This window comes from Planococcus citri, chromosome 3 (assembly GCF_950023065.1).
Source record: "Planococcus citri chromosome 3, ihPlaCitr1.1, whole genome shotgun sequence".
NCBI classification, from domain to species: Eukaryota; Metazoa; Arthropoda; class Insecta; order Hemiptera; family Pseudococcidae; genus Planococcus; species Planococcus citri.
In genome coordinates this window covers 17,426,428-17,449,669 of record NC_088679.1, presented here as the reverse complement: position 1 = coordinate 17,449,669, position 23,242 = coordinate 17,426,428, and the positions used below count along the sequence as shown (strand labels likewise).

General features: G+C 33.5%; 1 protein-coding gene across 4 annotated transcripts in view; it reads right to left on the bottom strand.

Moving 5' to 3' along the window:
• Nucleotides 1-23,242, bottom strand: part of LOC135839787 (collagen alpha-1(XVIII) chain-like) — a 318,681-nt gene that overhangs the window by 2,170 nt on the left and 293,269 nt on the right. For 2 of the 4 annotated variants that reach the window (XM_065355987.1, XM_065355989.1), the window contains 12 exons: nt 18,396-18,539; nt 11,311-11,428; nt 11,191-11,235; nt 11,007-11,104; nt 10,687-10,920; nt 10,441-10,563; nt 4,693-4,795; nt 4,428-4,502; nt 4,211-4,314; nt 3,791-3,883; nt 3,396-3,518; nt 11-28 (listed from right to left, as the gene is read on the bottom strand). In XM_065355987.1, the coding sequence (XP_065212059.1) occupies nt 11-28; nt 3,396-3,518; nt 3,791-3,883; nt 4,211-4,314; nt 4,428-4,502; nt 4,693-4,795; nt 10,441-10,563; nt 10,687-10,920; nt 11,007-11,104; nt 11,191-11,235; nt 11,311-11,428; nt 18,396-18,539 (1,278 nt within the window). The remainder of the gene's footprint in view (nt 1-10; nt 29-3,395; nt 3,519-3,790; nt 3,884-4,210; nt 4,315-4,427; nt 4,503-4,692; nt 4,796-10,440; nt 10,564-10,686; nt 10,921-11,006; nt 11,105-11,190; nt 11,236-11,310; nt 11,429-18,395; nt 18,540-23,242) is intronic. The other 2 variants (XM_065355988.1, XM_065355990.1) reach the window with 2 other exon arrangements.

Genomic DNA, 23,242 nt, shown 5'->3' with positions numbered 1-23,242 from the left:
GAGATCTTACCATTTTAGGATGATGCCACTGTGCATCCGATAAAGAGAGCAGTAAAATAGAGAAAAAATTAATTATTTGATAGGTACCTAGGCCTACTCTGGACGAATAATTTGCAAGATATCGATATTTATTTATTTTTCACACATTTTTTCTGTTTCCAAATGTGCAAATATTGGAGCACCCCCCCCCCCCCATTAAATTAAACTCTTCTTACCGAAATTTAAAAAAACAAAAAACACAAAAAAAACATGCAGTTATATGAAGCAATTCTGGCAAAAAAGCTTCCCTCACACTCCAATTAGTACAACTGAAAAATTCACTCCAATTTTTCAGTCAAAAAATTCTCAATGAAGACAATTTTTTACTTTAAAAATTTTGGAACATTTTACCCTTCCCTCTCTTTGGTTTTCATGAGTTCAAAATCATTTCATAATATTTATCTCGCGTGAATTTTTGATTTTTTATGTTTATGGTCAAACAAGTCAACCAGATCAGCATTAGCACATATTTTTTTTTCTCATTTTTGGCCTCAATTTGATAAGAATTATATTCTTCAACAAAACCTTTCAGATAGCGAAACACTCGAGGTGTCTGCCTTCAATTTGAACGTGAATGCAATTTTTGGAACAAACATGGTAATAATCAAGCTGCCCAAATTGATTTTTTCAATTTTTGGCAAATTTTTGAAAATATACTTAGCACAAACTTTTCTGAAATTTGTTTGCTTGTTTTTTTTTTAATTTACCTACTTCTTCAGTAAAAGTTTTACAAATCCAATGCTGATTTTTTATCCCCCCTAAAGCAAATTTCACCATTTCCAGTAATTCATAAAACCTCCAGCGCGATATCAGATTTCTCCGGAATTTTTGCATTTCTCCAGTAGAAGCATGAATTAATAATGAGCAGCTAACAAAATGAACCGTGGCTTATTTTCAACCAGAAAATCGAATTCTGGTTAATTTTCGAACAATTTAATAAGTTTTTTCACAATTTTGGCAATTTCAAGGCAAGCACCTCGATGGGAAATTTTTGAGAAATTTGATTCTGGAGAGGTTTAAAACTTCCAAAATTTCTGGAGAAATTCAAATCGAGATTTCTGGAGAAATTCAAAGTTTTTGGAAAGAATTGAAATTTCTGGAAAAATTTAACTCCGAGATATCTGGAGAAATTCAAAATTTCTGGAGAAATTGAATTCGAGATTTCTGGAGAAATTCAAAATTTCTGGAAAGAACTAAAATTTCTGGAGAAATTCAAAATTTTTAGAAAAAATTGACATTTTTGGAGAAATTTCAATTCAAAACTTCTGCAGAAATTTCAATTCAAAATTTCTGGAGAAATTCAATGGAAAATTCAAAATCTTTGGGAAGAATTGAAATTTCTGGGGAAATTTTAGCCTAATCCAGATTTCTGGGGAAATTCAAAACTTTTGGAAATAATTGAAATTTCTGGAAACATTCAAAATTTCTGGAGAAATTCCAATAAAAATTTCTGAAAATATTTAAAATTTCTGGAAAAATTCAAAATTTCTGTAGAAATTCTAATCAAGATTTCTGGAAAAATTCAAAACTTTTGAAAAGAATTGAAATTTCTGGAGAAATTCCAACAGAGATTTCTGGAGAAATTCAAAGTTTTTGGAAAGAATCAAGATTTCTGGAGAAATTCAAAACTTTTGGAAAAAATTGAAATTTCTGGAGAAATTCCAACAGAGATTTCTGGAGAAATTCAAAGTTTTTGGAAAGAATCAAAATTTCTGGAAAAATTCAAAATTTTGGGGAAAATTCAGAATTTTTGGAAAAAATAGAAATTTCTGGAGAAATTTCAATCGAGATTTCTGGATAAATTTAAAACTTTTGGAAATAATTGAAATTTCTGAAAATATTCAAAATTTCTGGAGAAATTCTAATCAAGATTTCTGGAGAAATTCAAAACTTTTGGAAAGAATTGAAATTTCTGGAGAAATTCTAACAGAGATTTCTGGAGAAATTCAAAGTTTTTGGAAAGAATTAGAATTTCTGGAAAAATTCAAAATTTCGGGGAAAATTCAGATCGAGATTTCTGGAGAAATTCAAAATTTCTGGAACAATTCAAAATTTTTAGAAAGAATTAAAATTTTTGGAAACATTCAAAATTTTTGGAGAAATTCTAATTGAGATTTCTGGAGAAATTCAAAGTTTTTGGAAAGAATTGAAATTGTTGGAAATATTTAGAATTTTTGGAGAAATTCCAATCGAGATTCCTGGAGAAATTCGAAACTTTTGGAAAGAATTGAAATTCCTGGAGAAATTCTAACAGAGATTTCTGGAGAAATTCAAAGTTTTTGGAAAGAATTAGAATTTCTGGAAAAATTCAAAATTTCGGGGAAAATTCAGATCGAGATTTCTGGAGAAATTCAAAATTTCTGGAACAATTCAAAATTTTTAGAAAGAATTAAAATTTTTGGAAACATTCAAAATTTTTGGAGAAATTCTAATTGAGATTTCTGGAGAAATTCTAATTGAGATTTCTGGAGAAATTCTAATTGAGATTTCTGGAGAAATTCAAAGTTTTTGGAAAGAATTGAAATTGTTGGAAATATTTACAGTAGAATTTTTGGAGAAATTCCAATCGAGATTCCTGGAGAAATTCGAAACTTTTGGAAAGAATTGAAATTCCTGGATATACTTATTCAAAATTTTTGGAGAAATTCCAATCAAGATTTCTGGAGAAATTCAAAATTTTTGGAAAGAATTAAAATTTCTAAAAAAATTCAAAATTTCAGAAAAAATTTGAAAGTTCTGGAAAAAATTGAAATTTCTGGAGAAATTTGAAACTATTGTAGGAATCTGTCATCGTGCATTCAAAAGAGTTCAAAAAAATAAAATTTATTCTTGAAAACATGTAGATAGGTAAGTAGGTACGGGTACAGGGCGCGCAAAAATATCGCGAACCCTAAAGAAAGTTTTTCATTAAAAATATAGGTAGGTTGGCAACATGAAATTTTTCTTTTTAAAAAAACTATACATTTCAGAAAATCATTTTTGGATTTGTGTACCTACCGACTAAAGATAAAAAAAAAATGAAATTAGCAGCTTAAATTTCAGTTATGAGGGGAGTGAGGGGGGTAGGATCAGACCATGCTGGCTCCAAAAATCCCTGAAAAACAAATTATTACGACTCGAGTGCTTGAATTTCAATTCTCAAACAACGAATGAAAATTTTACCAAAATAAAAATTTTGAATTTGAAAAGCTCTCCAAAGTTTTATATCCTTTGTGCATCGAAGCCTCATTCACCTACCAAACTAGGTCATCGCGATCTCTCGTCAAGCAAAACCTTAATGCAAAACCTGGACCACTTAATGGACACTCTGTGCTTATCCACACCGATAAAGAAAACGTTAAAATATTAATACTCACATTAGGACTATCTTTAAGAGCAAAGTTATTGATCAAATTGGATGCTTCAAAATGTGGGGCACCTTCGCTAGTCGAATAAGGTAACGGTGTAGTAGAAGCTGGCAACGTGACAACCGAACCCAACTGCAAATGGAAATCAACCCGATACGGTAATTACTCTAATATTAATATTTATTCTATATCTAGTTACCTATAGATAGGTACATTTTTATCTCCACTCATACGTAGCATCGAGAAACGTTCCCAAAATCGTCAAATTTTTGCTCGCAGTTCAACGTTCTCGTCGGTCAATGCGAACAAAACACGACGATGATGGGTCAACCACGTTTGAAAAAATTATTAAAAATTTTCACGCTTCGCTCAAATCGAAATTACTAACTTAAGCTGAATTTTACCTGAAGGTATTGCCATCCATTATTAACTCTCACAAGTACAGCTTGTTCATCAATGATATATGAAATGGTACCTACAGGACTGGTCGCGGATACCTGCGAAATTTCAACCAATTGATTATTTAATGAGATACCTTCTCATCGGTAATGAAAGAGGCCGAATCCAACATCTCGTAGTTGAGAATTTTATATAAAAGCGCAGTCTTTCATGCGTAAGATAAGAAGACGACGAAAAAAAAAATCGCGTTTTAATTAATCATATTCGCTATATTATAGCTTTAATTTAAAGGGATAATTTTCTTCTATCTTTTTGCTACATTATACACGACAGCTATCGCCATTTTCTGTATTATACTTCCTTAGAAATAAAATAAAAAAAAGGATAAAAAAACACAACTGGACTCTGTGCCAGCAGATACGTACTTTAAGCATAGCGTCTTTCGTACTAAATACGATAGCTCCTGGTACAACTTTAACAGCATCTGCGTTGGTAGCTTGTCTATGAAAATGAGGTTGATGAGATGCATCTGAAAACCGAAAACCATAAGAAAAATAATCCCTTTATAATTATAAATGCAACCGACCAAGACGTTATAAAATTAGGCTACCCTTCGTCTCTCTAACATTATAGTCTACTCACCGATATCGTCGAAATCATTTCTGAACGATTTATTTAAATTTTTTAACGCTTTTAAGCTATCCATTCCTCCCGTATCTTAAGCAGCCGCGATAAACAGTTGGAAAATAGTATCGAATTTACATGTAGGTTTTTTAAATGTTAATAGGTACTAGGTAGCTACCAGAGATTCACAAACTAGATATATTTTAAGTGATGGGAGGGTGAAGGGAGAAAATAAGTTATTGTTTTAACATGATGACGAGTCATTTATGATGGAAATTCTTACCTGGTCTACCAGAAGATATGTAACCGAACGGTGGTTCTTCTCCTGATATGCCTGGCTCGCCGGGTTCACCTTTCTGTCCCTCGATTGAATATCCGGGGGGTCCCTGCATTAAAAATATGTCAACATATCATTTTAAAGCCATTACGATTATAGGAACGATGTGGGATAAAGTCTGAAGCAATTGAGTTGTAACTTGAGTGTGTATTTAAGTGGCTAACAAGTTTGTATGCTGGGTATAATTTGGATACGTTAAAATGACGTGTATTTAACAAAAATCCGGGTAAGTGTTTTTTTAATGTTCGAAACCAGTGGGTAATGTTTTGAAACTGATTTAAGATATCATTATAAAAAACAAGGTACTTAGGTAACAGTGACAATATTTTGATAGAAATGTAAATGGTTGAAGCAGTTTAAAAAATCTAGAAAATAAAACAAGCACCATTTCATCAATTCATTATAAATTCAAGTACCTCGCTATAATAAATATAGCGGGCATTTTTGGAGGAAGTGTGAGGAAAGGAAGGGAGGGAGGATTTGAACTATGCTTGCGCCTGTGGAAACTGATGGACATCCAATGGAATAAAATTTTGAAAGGACGATTATTTGAAAAATATATTTTTCGGGTTTTTTGACACCCCCTGCCCCCCCCCCCCCCTATAAGATCTTAAAACTTAAAAAATAATACCCAAAAATTTTTAATTTTTGTATTTGCAATGTATTTTTCATTTCACCTGTTCCACAAAAATTATGTTTCAGCAGTACTGTTCACCCAAAGAATGACTTCATCGAGTCGATATTTTTTTCCATCATTTGGATTCAACAACGAGTCAAATTGCCTACTTACCTCGTTTTTTAGTCATTTTGCAATGATTCAACTAAATTTTGAATCAGAAATCTGATTTTTTCCCCCTAAAAATCTGTCAAGAAATCAAGTTTTGGAAAATTTAGCTAAATAGGTACCTGAATGGAAAAAAAAACTCATTTCGATGCAGTTTAGCATCACTGAATATGAATTTGAGTTTTACAGGTCGACTTTCTGACCACGAGTGGAAAAGTAAACCTTTCGAAATTCGATTACCACCTATACCCAATACCCATTTGACTATATTTTTCACAAAAAATTTCGAAGTGACTCGAAACCACCATCAATTTATTCAAAGAGGCTGAAAATAGGGCATAAAACATATTTCAGCTTTCTGCTTCAATTTGAAGAAATTTAGATTTTTTTCATGCAAAATGACCTGCTAAATTTTAATTTTTAAAATTTTTCCAAAAATCGAAAAAATCGAAATGAATGTGCCAGAAATTTGCTCTGGTGATAAATTTTTGGACGCTATTGATTTTTCTTTGCCCTGATTGAAAAATTTTCTGCTGAGTAAGGACTTTGTGAAAAAAATGAAAAATTCCATGAAAAATGACACAAATGGAAAACCCAAATATTTAGATCAAAAATATCAACATGTCCATACAGATGACCTAAAGCTTGTAAAATAATGTTGAAAGTTTTTGAAAGAGTGGAGACTTTGAAGGCCAGAATTTGGATGGTCGATGAAGGCAGGAAGAAGCTGAATCAAAAAAATAGGCAGATATTCGAACCCAGCACCTGGTAAATGTAATTTTCAATTTATTGGGGAACTATGTAAGGAGGGAGGGGGTGGATTCAGAGAGGTATAATTTTTGAAAAACAAACCAATATTCAAATTAGGCGTCATGAGTCACTTGGCACTTTGCTTTGATTTTTTCCCAGAATTTTAATCCAAATTGGGAACCTTTGCACATTTTGGGTATTTTGATTTTGGGAGCCTATAGTTATTTTGAAAAATGATTAGTTAAGATGTATGGAGGAAGGGGATGGATTCAGAGAGGCGTGATCTGAAAACCAAACCAATATTCAAATTAGGCGTCAGAGTCATTTGGATCAGTAAAAAAATTGATGTGGCACTTCGCTTTGATTTTTCCCCTGAATTTTGATCGAAATTGGGAACCCTTTCATATTTTGGGGGTATTGAGAACCTATTTTGAAAAATGGATGGTTAAAAAGTAGGTACCTATATAAAGGGGGCTTCAGTGTAATTTTTCAAATTTTCAAATAGCATCTTTTGACTTCCTTACTTAACATGAAAATTTAAGCTATCCTAAATTTTAATTTTGATGTTTCCAATTTTTTCGAAGCAAACTTGTAAAAAAAATTTGAACAAATTAGAAAATTTTCCATTTAAGCGCCAGAATTTAAAAAAATACCTAACTTCCTTTTCAAGAACCCCCCTCCCAATTCGACTCATAGCGTGGGACTCTGCTCTCCCCACAATAAGAAGAGAAAACAAGAAAAATAAAATTCAGTTATACTAATTCAGAATCGAAATTTATTTCATTTTTGCTGAAAATTTTCCATTTTTCAGTCCTTTTGAAAGGATAGTCTACTTTATAGAAGCCCTTAAAACCGAAAAAAATGATAGCTCTGTAAAATTATATTTTACAAAATCTACTCAAAGAACCCCATTTTCAAGAAAAAGCGTTCCTCGGTTTCTCGAATACTTCTGGTTCTTTTCATAGAGGCTTCCGAAGTAGAGAAAAATCCCCCCCCCCCCCCAAAAAAAATAATATTAACATTTCTTTTAGAATCTCAATTTATGCATCAGAAATATTTTAAATAACCCCTTTTTGAATAAAACTACTTTTGGTTCTCCAATCTAATCTTTCAATACATGGGCTACAATTATTATTTTTGAAGAAAGGAGTAGGGGAGGTTTCACTTTTTCATCATTCAGGAAGGGGGTGGTGAAAATTAAATACTTACCTAGCTAGTGCTTTTCTGATAAAGATATCTAAATTAGAATGTGAAAACATAAAAATTCAATTTTTCGACAAATTCTTCATTTTAGGGAGGAGTGACTTTTTATACAGGAGAGAGGGAGTTGAAAGCAGTCGGGGGGCCCGCATAAGGATCACTAGAACCCCCTGCCGATCCTCCGGGACAAATTTCTTATTAAAAGAGGAGTCCAAAGGAACATTTCTAGCCCTTGTCCTTAAAAAAAAAGTGGCCCTACTTACAAAATGGCAGCCATTTTGATTGGCAGGTCAGCCGAAATCGCAGATTTTACGTTCCAACATAGGACTAGCATAAAAAAATTTGAACCTTACAAAAGTAGATCGAAAGAGCAGACAAAAATTCATCACCTGTCAAAATTTTCAAAAATCAAATTTTGGACAAAATGTGAAAAAAAATCAAAACTTTACCAAATGTACCTAGAAAGCTGAAATTTGGGATATACTCCATTTTCGACCTACAAAATCGATTGGAAACTGTTTCAAACCGTTTTCAGCAATTTTGGAGCCTCCAGCAGATTTTTGAAACTCGAAATTCTCACAAAATTTCATCAATGGAGTTGGAAAGCCGAAATTAATTCTGCAAACTAATTTCAATACGTTATGAAGTCGACTGCAGGTAAATTTCAAGTCGTTTTGGAGCCTCCAGCTATTTTTTGAAAATTACTGGAGCCTCCAGTAGATTTTTGAAACATGAAATTTCCGCAAAGTTTCATCAAATGGGGTTAGCAAGCCGAAATTTACTCTGCAAACTAATTTTAGCAGCCTCTAAACACGACCTCAAGTGGGTTCAAGTAATTTTGGAACCTCCAGTTACTTTTTTGAAGGTTTCATGACGTTTTCAAGAAAATTGAAATTTCCAAAAAGTTGCTGGAAGCTTCAAAACCACTTGAAACCACCATGTAGTCGAATTCATATCATTGAATTGAAATCAGTTTGCAGAATAAATTTCTGCTTGCTAACCCCATTTGATGAAATTTTGGGGAAATTTCAAGTTTCAAAAATCTGCTGGAGGCTCCAGTAATTTTCAAAAAATCGCTGGAGGCTCCAAAACGACTTGAAATTTACCTGCAGTCGACTTCATAGCGTATTGAAATTAGTTTGCAGAATTAATTTCGGCTTTCCAACTCCATTTGACAAAATTTTGTGAGAATTTCGAGTTTAAAAAATCTGCTGGAGGCTCCAGAACTGCTTAAAACGGTTTTAAACAGTTTCCAATCAATTTGGCAGATCGAAAATAGGGTATATACCAAATTTCAGCTTTCTAGGTCAATTCGGTAAAATGTGATTTTTGAAAATTCACCAAAAATCGAAAAAGGCACTTTAGCACTTGAATTTTTGATAGGTGATGAATGTTTGCCTGCTTTTTCGATCTACCTTTGTACGGTTTAAAAAATTTCGTGCGAGTCCTATGTTGGAACGCAAAATCTGCGATTTCGGCTGACCTGTCAATCAAAATGACCGCCATTTTATAAGTAGGGCCACTTTTTTTTTTTGAGCACAAGGACTATAAATGTTCCTTAAGACTCTCCCTTTAAGAAAAAAGCTGTCCCGGAGGATCGGCAGGGGGTGCTCGTGATCCTTATGCGGTCCCTCCGACGTACCTAGAAATCTTTCAATTTCGATAATTCATCGATTTTTTTCACAGTTGTAAAATTTGAGAGCTCACTTACACTTCTTATTTTTCATGAAGAGAGCTGAAAATTTCACGAGTGATTTTTTAACTCGAGGTAACAACTTAAGGGCAGATGGAGCCAAAAAAAAGAAGAAAAAATTTTCATCAAGCACAATTTTAACAAAAAAATAAGTATGATTTTTGCGAAAATTTGAAAAAAACAGGTTTTTTGGCATTTATAAATAATAGTTACCCTTAATAAGTACGAAGGTAGATGAAATTTCAAAAAATTGAATCTTTAAAATAGGTACGTATCTTTGGCCATTTTATCGAAAAATGACTCAAACTACAAGAAAATGAAAACATAGTAAAAAGACTTACATAAATCTACTAATGCTAATCTGCTATTACATTTTTCGAGTTTTTGAAAAATTTAATTTTTGATAATTACAAAAATTGGAGAGATTTTGGACTTTTGATTGATTGGCCAGGAATTCATATTGATTACTTACTCAATGGGTCCTCGAACATGAAAAAAAACGATCTAAATCAAAATACTAGCTGAGGGTAAGTTTCTTGTCATAGGGGAAAAAATTACCCATCACGAGAAAAAACGTTTCATTTGAACAACGAAATTCAATACCATGCTGTCCTCCATTTTTTACAAATCGAGAGTAGTCTATAAAACTCTGGTACGAAAAATATAAGGTCAAGAAGCTTCAAACGATCTTTATTCCCTTATTCTCATTCTCGTTCCCCTCGTTCTAGCAAAAAATATAGAAAAGTTTTAGTCAAGGTTGGCCAAAAAATTTGCGAATATTTCACTCGTCGAAAGAAAAACTCAAGAGAGAAGAATCCAAGTTGATAGAAATAATGCCGAGAATCTTAATATTATAACGGAGTTGAGTGCATCTTACGAGGTTTTATTTTCATTTTTAATTTATATAATTAAGTGTACTCTGCAAGACGTAGCATCCGTTAGCGAAATATTCGTAATTATACGAGAGTTTGAAGGAATAATAAAAAAAAAAAAAAAGAACAGAACAGCAGCAGCAGTCAAAAACTCGTGCAACGAGTTGAAATTTGATTTCCATATAAGAAAAACCGCTCTTGGTATCTTTTAATAATATTCGCAAACGAGAAGTAGACAAGGGACGCGGAGTAAGGGACCAGTGAGAGAAAAGAAACCACACCAAGTTGCAAAAGCATAATAGGAATTTCATATTTAACCAAAAAAAAAGAAAAAAAATGAAAAATAAAACCGAGGAATAAATTAATCAAAAATTTTCTTAACAAAATATACTAACAGGAGGTCCAGGCGGTCCGGGCGGTCCCGGTGGACCTGGGACGGGCGTGTAAAGCGTTTTATCAATTTCCGCTGGCCTGCCATCTTTTCCTGGTTCTCCTTTTTCACCTTTTTCTCCTTTGCTCTGAAATAGTTCATTAGAATTTTCATTTTTTTAAACGTTTCTATCTTCTTTTGTAACGAAAATTATGTGCTTTTTTGTCGTTTAAATTTTTACAAAAGTTTTCCCTCAGAATGAGACATTTACCGTTGTTCCGTCTGCGAGAAGTGCTGGTGGACCAGGTGGTCCGACTGGTCCTGGAGGGCCTTGTTTGCCAGATCGGCCTCGTTTTCCGGTCTCTCCTTTTTCACCTTTTACTATCAAGGTGTCTTTGCCGTTGGCGGTGACAGTTGCTGGACCTGGTGGACCGGGTTCTCCTCGGTCTCCTTTTTCGCCTCTGACTCCAGTCATACCTATGCTACCCATGTCTCCTTTATCTCCCTGGAATGTTCAATAATCGGATGTATCGAACAGGAATTTATTTCAAAAAATAATATGCAGCACTGATAATTTGAAACGAAACTTACAGGTATTCCTGGTAAACCGATTTCACCCCTTTCTCCTTTCTCACCTTTGTCACCAGGTTGACCTTTTTCTCCTATTGTACTCAGCATTTTTCCGTCGCCTTGAATTAATTAAACAATTGTTGGGAAACTATTCGTAAAATATACCTATGTATGTGCTAAGAGAAATTTGCTGGAAGAATCTTACCCATATTGCCCGGAGGACCAGGAGGCCCAGTCATTCCAGTATCACCTAATTATTAAAAAATCATAAATTATGTACGAGTTGAAAAAAAATATTTGGAAGTAGTTTCAGACCAATACGTACCCTTTTCCCCTTTCTGACCAGGTCTTCCGTTGGCTCCTGGTGAACCTGGGATGCCATCTCTTCCTCTGGAGCCTGCATCACCTTTGATACCTTGTTTTCCAGTGAGTCCTTGAATACCCTGAATGAAAAATAATATAATGAGTTAATTTGACAAATACAAAATTACAGGGCTTTAAAAATAGGATTCGGACAAAATTAAAATACATGATGCTGAGCAAAATTGCAAAAAAGTTGACAAAGTAAGTAGAGGCGAAATTCAAAGGCCCATACTTGGCTATTTTCCGAACCAAAGTATCGAAATTCGAGCTTCCAGTTATTTGACTAAAAAAACTCGAATCTAAACTTTCAGTTACATTTTTTGAGGAAGGGCAACGGAACCAGAGGCCCATTCAATTTTTTTTACAGGGCTTAAATTGTCTAAGTATAATTCAAAAAGTGTTGCTGAATTCTTAATTCGAGTGGAGGCTGGTCTCAGACTCTGGCATTGAATCATTTTCCACTTGAACGAATTAAACCCCCAAAATCACGTCAAAACTTTTTGCCGGATCAGCCAAAAAAGCGAGAACAATTTTTCCAATATATAGACCACAATCCATACACGAAAAAGTGCTCTAGAAGTTGATTTTGTATTTTTTTTTTCAGGAACCAAAAAAACTCGCTGCCAAAATGAAGATACTATGTGCCCCATTCAGAAAAGTGCAATTTTGAAATTTTTCCCTTGCACAAATGGGGGGGGGGTGGACCCTCAAAAAGGTGATTTTGGGGACATGGTCGGAACCACAAAAACTCGACGGGGTTGTGTTGGGGGACTTCTCCCGATGCCGAATATGTGATTTTTTTCCATGACACCCTGCACAACTGCATAATATTATGGCACTTTGAATGTGATTTTTAGGCATTTTTGGCCAATTTCGATGATAAAAAGGCTCTAATGACCAGAGTATAGCCTGGAACCAATGGATTCTTGGACGTGTGTTAAATGGGGATATTTGAAGCCCAACTACACAAAAACGGCGAAAAAATACTCGCACAAGGCGATTTTATGCGAAATAATAGGTTTGTCAGCTACCCCCCCCCCCCAACCAGAATTCAACAATGCATTATTTATCCGATAATATCGATGCGACCTATCAAAATGGTATAAAATTTCGCGCTGAACTCTAAAATCGCAGACATTTTTCATTTCCACCCCCGCATGGTGGCGTTTTGCCTCCCCAAACTGAATTCAACTATGATATTGAACACATTTTGTACAAAAATTCGTAAACATTTTTGGTTTTCAAATAAGTACCTATTTAAGGCTTAAATAATAATTTACTTACATCGAAGGTCTAAAATTAATTTTTATTACACTTTTTTGTTCGAATTTGAACGGTTTAATTAACCTGGCAATGAATAGGTAGTGAGTTAGTAACTTTCCCTTGCCAATTTTTCTTCAAAGTTGAAAGTATCAAAATTTTCACCACAATAAAACCCCCAAACTACGGGTGTAATAATCTTGTAATTAAACATCCCTTTTCTCCCTCCTTAAAAAATTCAAAATTCAGGTGTATTTAAAAAAATGCAAACTATTCAATTTTTGAATTATTTTGATGAACTAACTGTAATTTTTTTTACAAAAAGGTTGGAAAAAATTGTCTTTTGCTTTCGTTTTTTTAAAAAACTTTTTAAAACATTGCAACACCGATTTTAATGTCAACTTTGCAGTTATTCCAATAATGGTTTAGGTACCAAAAGTATGATTAAATTATGTATTAATTTTTTTTTGTAATTTTCCATAATCCATAACATTTTGAGTTGATCGATACGTTTTAGCAATGGTTATGGTTTTTTTTCTTCAAATTTCGTGAACTTTTTTTTTAGTTGATGCAGTTCATTTTTGCTGATTTTACAAATTTTATCAAACTTTTCGGAATTTTAGCAAGAGTTGATTTAATATTAATATTTTATCAATTTTTCGTGTATTCTTCGTAATTTTTTTTTTTTCATCATTTATTATTCCGATGCCTATATATTTTAATTAACGACTAGATGGCAATTCAGAGATGCGATGTTTTGTTAAAATTTTGCCATGTTTCGTTAACTTTGATGTATTTTTTCAATACTTACCTTACATCCGAAACATTTTGACCTATTTTCATACAATTTTCGCAAAATTTTCTTCATTCCTGATACCACGATAGTAAGAGTTCATTTCAGAAATGGTCATTGTTTCCCAAGGGATTTTCAAAGTTGAAAATTCGTCACGTTAGAAACTTTTTAAAGTATTTTTAATTTTTAAAAATTCACCCAAAATCTAAAAATGACCTTCAGCACCTAAAATAGTGTTTCTCTTGTAAGCTTTGATTTAAAACCCAGAGATTTATTTTTGTCATCTTCTAGAACCAAACAGTAGTTAACGGATGAAAATTTAATATTTCTTACATTCGTGACTTGAATTCAATGCCTGAAGTATCACAGTGGTCACTGGTTTACAGTGCAATATTGCAATTTGCCCATTACTACATACATCCTTCCTGAATGAACTCCTAAATATAGTCGAGGAGCCCGCATAAGGATCTATTGTAACCCCCCCCCTTCGGTCGATCCTCCGGAACAACTTTTTTCTTAAAGGGGAAGTCCTAAGGAACATTTCCAGCCCTTGTTTTAAAAAAAAGCGGTCCTACTTACAAAATGGCGGCCATTTTGATTGACAGGTCAGCCGAAATCGCAGATTTTGTGTTCCAACATAAGCCCACTGAACTCTATACTCTTACACTGGAACGCTTACGCTGCATATGGTCCAATGTTAAACTACCCGGTCGAGCAAGTTAGAAAGAGATAGCTATATGAATAGAAGTTGTTATCCTTGTCTAGCGCGTTGCGTATTCATTTCATTCATACAGTAGCGTGATTTTTTTTGTTTTTTTTTTTAAATTTTTGCAACTTTTTGCTGATTTTTTTTATTTTATACAATTATTAATATTTCAAGATGAAATTGAGACATCGGCGATCCTAGGAATTCAGAAAATTGCTTTTAAAAAATGAATTATTTACAAAAGTGAACAAGGTATTTCAAGTTGAAATTATGTTTCGTAACAGAACTTTAAGACTTTTTTATAATGACTCTAACTTTTCACGTTTTTTTTTCACGGTAAAAATTGATTTCATATATTACAACGGAGACATTTATAGACATTTATGTAATGGTAAAAAAAATTTCAAAGTGCTTATGCAGCTGTGTAGGGAAGGTACTTGGACAAGTGACTAAAAAAGGAAAACAGGTACACGATTGAAAATTTTTGAAGAATAAAAATAAAATATATCCGTATTATCCGTTATCTTATCACAGATAGATAAATGAAGGAGTTGAAAAATCTGAGTTCATTTTTTCCCCTCAAAACTTGATTTAAATTACTAAATTAGGTTCAACCTCAACCTATTTGATAAATGAATTGGAAAATGAACAACTTCTGGAGTTCTGGATTTAAAATTTTCGATTTCATTCAATTTTAAAAATGTATTTGTGCATTCTTTGTCTTGTGCAGCTCTTGAATGAGTTTGAGTTTGAGGCTTCATTGAGTGATAAATTCTTCAAAAATTTTCAATCATGTACCTGTTTTCCTTTTTTAGTCACTTTTTCATGTATCTAGCCTACACAACTGACAACACAGCTGCATAATAGGTAATTTCGTTTATTTATTATAATGTAGTACATAAATATATATAGAATATTGCTGGAAAATTTAAATTATTCAATATTCACTTAAATATTTTTCTAATTTGAATTAAGTATTTCAATTTCCAGATCATGAGTTTTTAAATTTTATTGAATAAGTACTGCTACAAATTATAATATTTCAACTTGAAGTATCTGGTACACTTTTGTAAATAATTCATTTTTTAAAAGCAATTTTCTCAATTCCTACGATCGCCGATGTCTTAAAAGTGATCTTGAACATCAATACTCGTATAAAATAAAAAAATTCTACAAAAAATTGCAAAAATTAAAACAAAAAACAAAAAAAAAATCACGCTACTGTACGGATGAAATGAATACGCAATACTTACCAACGCGCTAGACAAGGACAAGAACGTCTTAACATATATCTATCTCTTTCTAACGCGCTCGATCGGGTCACGTGGTATCGTAAGCGTTCCAGTGTAAGAGTATAGAGTTCAGTGCATAAGCCTTGCACGAAATTTTTTAAACCGTACAAAGGTAGATCGAAAGATCAGTCAAAAATTCATCACCTGTCAAAATTTCAAGTGCCTCAGTGCCTTTTTCGATTTTTGGTGAATTTTTGAAAATCAAATTTAGGCCAAAAATGAGGGGAAAAATCAAAATTTTACCAAATTGACCAAGAAAGTTGAAATTTGGGATGTACCCTATTTTCGACGTGCCAACTCGATTGGAATCTGTTTCGAACCATTTTGAGCAATTCTGGAGCCTCCAGCGGATTTTTGAAACTCGAAATTCCCACAAAATTTCATCAAAAAATGGAGTTGGAAAGCCAAAATTCATTCTGCAAGCTAATTTCAACACGCTACGAAGTCAACTGTAGGTGGATTTCAAGTCGTTTTGGAGCCTCCAGCAACGTTTTGAAAATTACTGGAGTCTCCAGTAGATTTTTGAAACTCGAAATTCCCACAAAATTTCATCAAATGGAGTTGGAAAGCCAAAATTCATTCTGCAAACTAATTTCAACACGCTACGAAGTCAACTGTAGGTGGATTTCAAGTCGTTTTGGAGCCTCCAGCAACGTTTTAAAAATTACTGGAGTCTCCAGTAGATTTTTGAAACTTGAAATTTTCATAACATATTATCAGATGGAGTTGGCAAGCTGAAATTTTCTTCGCAAACTAATTTCAATATGATTTGAAGTCGACTGTATGATGGTTTCAAAATGATTTTGAAGCTTCCAGCAACTTTTTGGAAATTTTAATTTCTAAAAATCGCCATACAAGCTTTCAGAAAGTCGCAGGAGGCTCCAAAACGACTTGAAATCCGCCAGCAGTCAACTTCATATCGTATTGAAATTAGTTTGTGAAGAAAATTTCAGCTTGCCAACTTCATTTTATAATATGTTGTGGGTATTTCAAGGTTCAAAAATCTACTGGAGGCTCCAGTAGTTTTCAAGAAGTCGCTGTAGACTCCAAAATGACTTGAAATCCACCTACAGTCGACTTCGTAGCGTATTGAAATTAGTTTGCAGAATGAATTTTGGCTTTCCAACTCCATTTGATGAAATTTTGTGGGAATTTCGAGTTTCAAAAATCCGCTGGAGGCTCCAGAACTGCTCAAAACGGTTGAAAACAGTTTCCAATCGATTTGGTATGTCGAAAATAGGGTATAATCCCAAATTTCAGCTTTCTTGGTCAATTTGGTGAAATTTTGATTTTTTTCCTCATTTTTGGCCTAAATTTGATTTTTAAAAATTCATCAAAAATCGAAAAACGCACTTTAGCACTTGAAATTTTGACAGGTGATAAATTTTTGCCTGATCTTTCGATCTACCTTTGTACGGTTCAAAAAATGTCGTGCAAGGCCCATAATGGAACGCAAAATCTGCGATTTCGGCTGACCTGTCAATCAAAATGGCCGCCATTTTGTAAGTAGGGCCACTTTTTTTTGAGGACAATGGCTAGAAATGTTCCTTAGGACTCCCCCTTTAAGAAAAAAGTTGTTCCGGAGGATCGACCGTGGGGGGGTACAATAGATCCTTATGCGGGCTCCCACACTAAAACAACTGTTTTGAAATTAGGGGTTGATGGGGGCGCGTAAAGGGGGGATTCATAATTTTTTGCGTTATTTACTGCTTTCAAAAAATGTTTCTCATCAGTTTATAGAAGAATTGGTATTTAGCTCACCATTTCCACTATGTTTTGGCATTATAAAGCGGCAAATTTGCGCGTTTTTCAAGTTTTTAGTTGCCACAGGGGGCAGAGGGGGTGAGGAAAACAAAAAATGAACAACCACAATCATTTGTACACTTTTTGAAGGATATTTTCACAAAACTACATTTCCGAGTCTCAACGTCTTCCAGATCCACAATGTAGGGGGCTGAGCCCCACGCCAGGGGGAGAGGGGGAAGACGGCTTCAATGGTAAAAATAAAAAGTGCTGATCAATATCTAACAGCAGACATCGTAATATTGGATTTCTGATTGAAACTCTATCCACAGGAGTCAGGAATATTCTCAAAATTGTAAGCCCCACCCCCCTCCCTCGAGGGGGGGAGCCCAAGTGGCTCCTGGTCTTAAATAGGTACTTCATTTTGGTTCCAAAATTCATCATACCAAAATTCACGCTTCTTTCATCAAATGCCATTTTTTTTCAGTTGCCACATCTGGTTTTCTCAGGTAAGCATTTTGGTCAGTTTTAGAATTTTTTATCAGTGGTTTTTTTTTTCGTTAACCTTTAGTAGGTATCTACTTGAAAAAAAAATTCTTCAAGACCTCAATTTTCCTAAGAAAGGTTGGCATAAATTTCACCATATCAAAAATATGCCTATTCCAACCTTTGGAGTGGTCCAAGTGTCCTTAGCATGATTTGACAAACCAGAATCCGGAATAGAAAACCAAATTTGAGGCTCGACTGGAGCCAGAACCGTGGCATATCCAGGATAAAATCATTGATATCTCAAGGGGGGTGGTAGGCATGAAAAATCTAAATTTTAGATAATTTTTTGAAAATCGTTCATAATAGGTAGCCTATATCATTATTTTATTGAAATGAAGGTAAAATTGCCACTCGAGCGAAAATTTGTCGGAAAAATTGATTTGAAAAACGAAGAAACGATCATTCATATATACGTACAGTATATTTATTCTACATTTTGAACTATAATTCGGTGAGGGGGGAGGTTGGAACCAGAAAAATCCTTACGTAGATACGCAATACTGAGTCGGAAATTCGATTCAAATCATATTAAGTACATTTGAATGAGGTTATTGAGGTTGGTTATTTGAGTTTCTATCAACGTTTTTTTTTCAATGAATTGATCATAATCAAATATTTGAAATTCTATTTGTAGGTACCTACTTCCCGATATTCCGAATCTGATGCTGAACATATTCTAAATACAGTAGGTACCTGGTACTCACCCTATCCCCTTTAGGACCGTTCACACCTTTATCGCCTTTGACTCCTGGTATTCCAATACTGCCAGGCTTTCCTTTTAGACCAGGATTGCCATCCATTCCTCTATCTCCTTTTTCTCCAGGAGGTCCTGGTCGAATTATAGGTTCCTGCAAAATATAAACGATCACGTTTAGACGATTTAAAATCACCTCCATTTTTCGACACGAAAAACAACAATTAATTTACAGTAATAACGAGTATAGTGAAATCATCGTCAATAAGGTCAACAAGGATATCAGGATCAGAAAGAGTATACAATGGTGTAAAGAACGACCGATGAATTGAGTTTCCTCACACATAAGGTACAATCATATAAGTAGGTATAAATTTATACGAAGTATAGGTACATCAACTTCGCACATTCAACAATTTGATCACTTCCTCCTTTACCCAATTTCGCTTCAACCTTGAAGCGACTCGATACCAAAAAAAAAAAGAACAGCATCGTCTCTCTTTGAAGAGCACACGAAAAAAAAAATATTAAAAGTATCTGCTACTTGACAATAAGAAAACATTTTCAATAAAATCAAAGTCACAGCATAAAAGAATTTTTCTCATTTCATTATCTTTACACCCTTTTTCGCGCAACAACAGCAACCTTTTCGTCGAAATAAAAAACCCTCGACGAAAAGCAACGTCGTCGAGTCGTCGAAGAAAAAAGGTACATCCGCTATGTTTGTAATCAATTCGCAACAAGAAAAAAAGTTCACCATTGATATTCAAAAAGTTGCAAAAAAATTTCACGCCTATTGCCTAATGATTCGTAATTTAAAATTTTTTCATTTTACACTTCGCAAGTCGCAAGTTGCCCGAATTTCCTAAACAAAAAAAAATACATATCTAAACTTTCCGTCTAACTTTTACATTCAACCGGCTATTATTGATTACCCATCAAGGTTTTTTCTAGGTTTTATGAAATTCAAAGCAACGTAAATTACTACACCTTGGGAAAATTTTCACCTAAAAGGCAAAGCCGGACGTGGCTTTCGTTATGAAATCTCTCCAATAGAAACATTATTTATCGACTTAAAAACTTATTCTGTTCGAGACCAAAAACTTATTGACAGTTGAAAACTGTGTATATGGATTAATTGAAAACGAGTTCCGGTAACGTTAACGCCAACTTTCTTAAATAAAAGAGACCGAAACTAAATACCTGCGACTGCGATTACTTATATTTCATTTTTCAAAGCATAATTTTCATCGAATAATAGGTACCTACCTATTTTTATTTCAATGGGTATTCAAATTCAATCAGGCGCGGACTGGGTCAGTTGAAGGCCCTTGGATGCACCGAATAGGGCCCTCAAACTTTTAATCCTCCCTCGAATATTTCTCCTACCGTTTGTTTTTTCGAATTCTGAACAACTCTATTTTTATAAAAATTTGTATTTATCCACTTTTGCAAAAGTCCTTATCTGTCAAGAAAAATACGAAAGTTTTTTATGGGGGGGGGGAGGTGGTTTGGATGGAATGCAGTGGGGGTGGAGGAGGGTGTTGACTAAAAATTTGCCAGAGTGGTATGAGAAAAAAATATCAAGACAGGATCATCAAAAAATTGTTATTTTCATTTTTCAAATTATGGAAGTTTCGACCTGGGATTTTTTTCATTTTAAAGATAAGAATTGGCCCCAGCGAAGCAAGGGCAAAAGTTTTCAAAAATTGGGGTTCGAGAGGTAAAAACAATGTTTGAAAAAAATGCGTTTAGGTATTTGTTTTGGAACAAAATTTTAGAATTTGAATGGTGAATTTTTAAAAATTTTAATTTTGAAAATGAAAAGTAAATGGACCCGAGTGGAGCAAGGACAGGGCTCGTACTCAATTTTTCCCCCAAAAAAGTAATTTTGTAACTCAAAAGACTCGAAAAAGTAACCAAAAAGTAGGGAATTGAAAAGTAGCCAAAAAAGTGACAAAACGTTTTAATAAAGAAAAAAATCACAAAAAAAAAACGAATTACGAATTGAAATGTACGTAGGTATTTATAATTTTAAGAAGTTGAACTATTTCGAAACTTTTTGATGAAAAATCGAGACTTTTTGGCAATATTTTTTGACAGCAAAATAAGGATTTTGGAAATTTCTGACGAAGAAAGCAGTTCTTGGAAAAATAAAACGAGACTGGTAATTTTAACAAAAATAATAGTTTTCTGACAGTTTTTAGCAAAAAAGCGAGACATTTGGACAATTTTTTATAAAAAAAGTAAAAATTAAAATTTTTTTTACAATTTTTAGCAATAAGCAGCAGGATTTTAACAGTTTTAGCAAAAAGAACTTTGTGAGAATTATTGGCTGAAAAGAGGTAGGTACTTTGACAATATTTGTGGCAAATACCTACCTAAGGCAGGCTTTTAGATAATTTTGAAAAAAAAAGAATTAAAAGCAAAAATTTGATAATTTTTGTAAAAATAGACGATTTATGAAAATAAGAAATTAAGTAGATCTTTTCGCAATTTTTTCTCAAAAAGTGAGCTTTTTCACTTTGAAATTATGGAAATTTCACGTTAAAAATCGAGGTTTTTCAACTGCGAAAAAGCTAGAATTCTCAGGAATAGAAAAGACTTCTGATTTTTGAGAAAAAATAACTTTTTAAAATTTTTGGCGAAAAAACGAGAATTTTGACAATTTTAAGCAAAAAGCAAAATCAACTATTTTTGGGGAAAAGTACGAATTTTTGGCAACGTTATTGACCAAAAAATGATATTATTTTTTCGCAATCTTCGTTAAAAATGGGAGAAGTTTTTTGGTCATTGACATTTTTTTAGGCAAAAAGTGGGATTTTTAGGTAATTTTTAGGAAGGGAAATGAATATTTCTTGAATTTTTTTGTAATTTTAATAATTTAGTTGCTTAAAAAGTGACCAAGTTCGAGCCCTGAGCGAGGGCAAAGGCTTGTTCCGAGAAGTAAAGTTTTTTTAGATGAAAAGTGCGTTTTTTGGCTTAATATTTCATAAATAATTTGGATGATATATTTTTTCAAAATTCAATTTGAAAACGAAGTGAGGGCAAAAGCTTTCAAAAATTCGTATTTTGAGAGATAAAAAATAATGTTTTTTTTTTATGATGAGCCTATACCTATTTTTGGACTCTACAATTTTAAATTTTGAATATTTTGGGTAAGTAGTTAAAAATTTCAATCATGAAATAAAAGAAAGGCAAACGGGTTTGAACGAAGCAAGGGCAAAAGTTCGCAAAAATTCATGTTTAGACAGAGTTAAAGTAGTATATTTTTGGTTTTAAATGGGACCCTTTGGTATTTCGGGGCTCCTGGCGATCGCCAGTCAACATATCACAGGTTAGAGTTCACCACTGATTCAATTTTTCGTAATTTTAACGCAGTGATTCGATAAAAATATAAGAAACTCCAAAAAGTTGAAGATGAATTTTACTCATGAAATGGAAATTTTTTCCTGTCAGATTTTTCATAATCGTTTGGATTAATTTTCTAATATTTAATGGGGGGGGGGGAGAGAGAGGTTAAATCGAAAAAACGAACTAATTTTAGTACATTTTATGATAAAAATAGGTAGGTAAATTTTCAAGACTTCATCCAAAATCTCAAAGTTTTTAGCAAAAAAATTCCATAATTATCGCAAAAAAAAATGCTACACAGTTCTCTCTTTTGCACTCTAGCTTCAAAAATTATAATTTTCACAACAATAAACCCCATACCTTAAAAAAAAATCACTTTCAAACTTAGCTGAACCGAGCTCAGCTATTTTCTTTGCACTTTTCCAATTCGTGTTGGAAAACTTCGATTCGCTGTACGAACAATAATCGTTAATTATCGGATACCATTTTCAAAATCCATAACAATGGTCGCGTTTCAATACACGTGTCGCGTACTCGAATGGCACACCAACGCTGTAACTTAATTATAAACAACACAAGCCAAGGAAAAAATCCCCCAAAAAGCTCCCCAGAGCGTATTAAAAAAATACGTATAAATCGCGCACACGAGTCCAACACCAGCGCGTAGAGAGTCGAGTCGACTTGGTGACCAAATCAAAACTGCAAGTTGGAAAACTGTGCCATTTTCACGTCTTACTATTTTCAAAGGTATTTTTAATTAAAATTCATAACTTCGCTTCATACTGTAGGTATACGAATTTCGAGTTCTCGAGTTGTTTTTTTTTGTCTCTTTCTGGTTCATATACTCGTACGAGTAGGAGTACTTATTTAGTTTTCTCGAAAGTACCGTAAAAAAAAAGGTCTGTAAACGGAACGACCGATCGTGTGTCTAATGAAACCGAAACAAAAGTATACAAAAGACGAGCAGTGGCACATATAAGACATGATTTTACGTAGGTATACGAAGAAGGAAACAAAACCAAACACCGAACTCATCATGGACGAAAGAACACACTAACAAACATTGTGTGCAAATAAATCCACATCGTAGGTATATTGGTAAATCTCATTCTCATATAAAGTAAAAAAGTTCTTTTGAAAATCTTATGTATCGATTTTAAATTTTCCGTTTGGTTGATAGGTAGGTACCTAGTTACGTCTTCTAGACGTATTGGCGAGTTATATCCACTCTCGAGTACAATAGTATCAATTCGAAATAAAATTGCATTTCGAAGTGATTCTTGCGTATATTATACTTACCTACTTTTACCATTGTCGTGCTCATGAGCGACTCTAAAGGTGAATTTTTAATAGTAATTACGTTACCTTTAAACTACCACGAGGTTTGCCTTTCCATCCAGGCTGCATATTGTTAGGAATTAATTATAAAGTAAATTAGAAACATGTAGCAAATCATTCTCAAAATATCTAATTCTCCTCAAGTAGATAATAATGCAAGTTGAA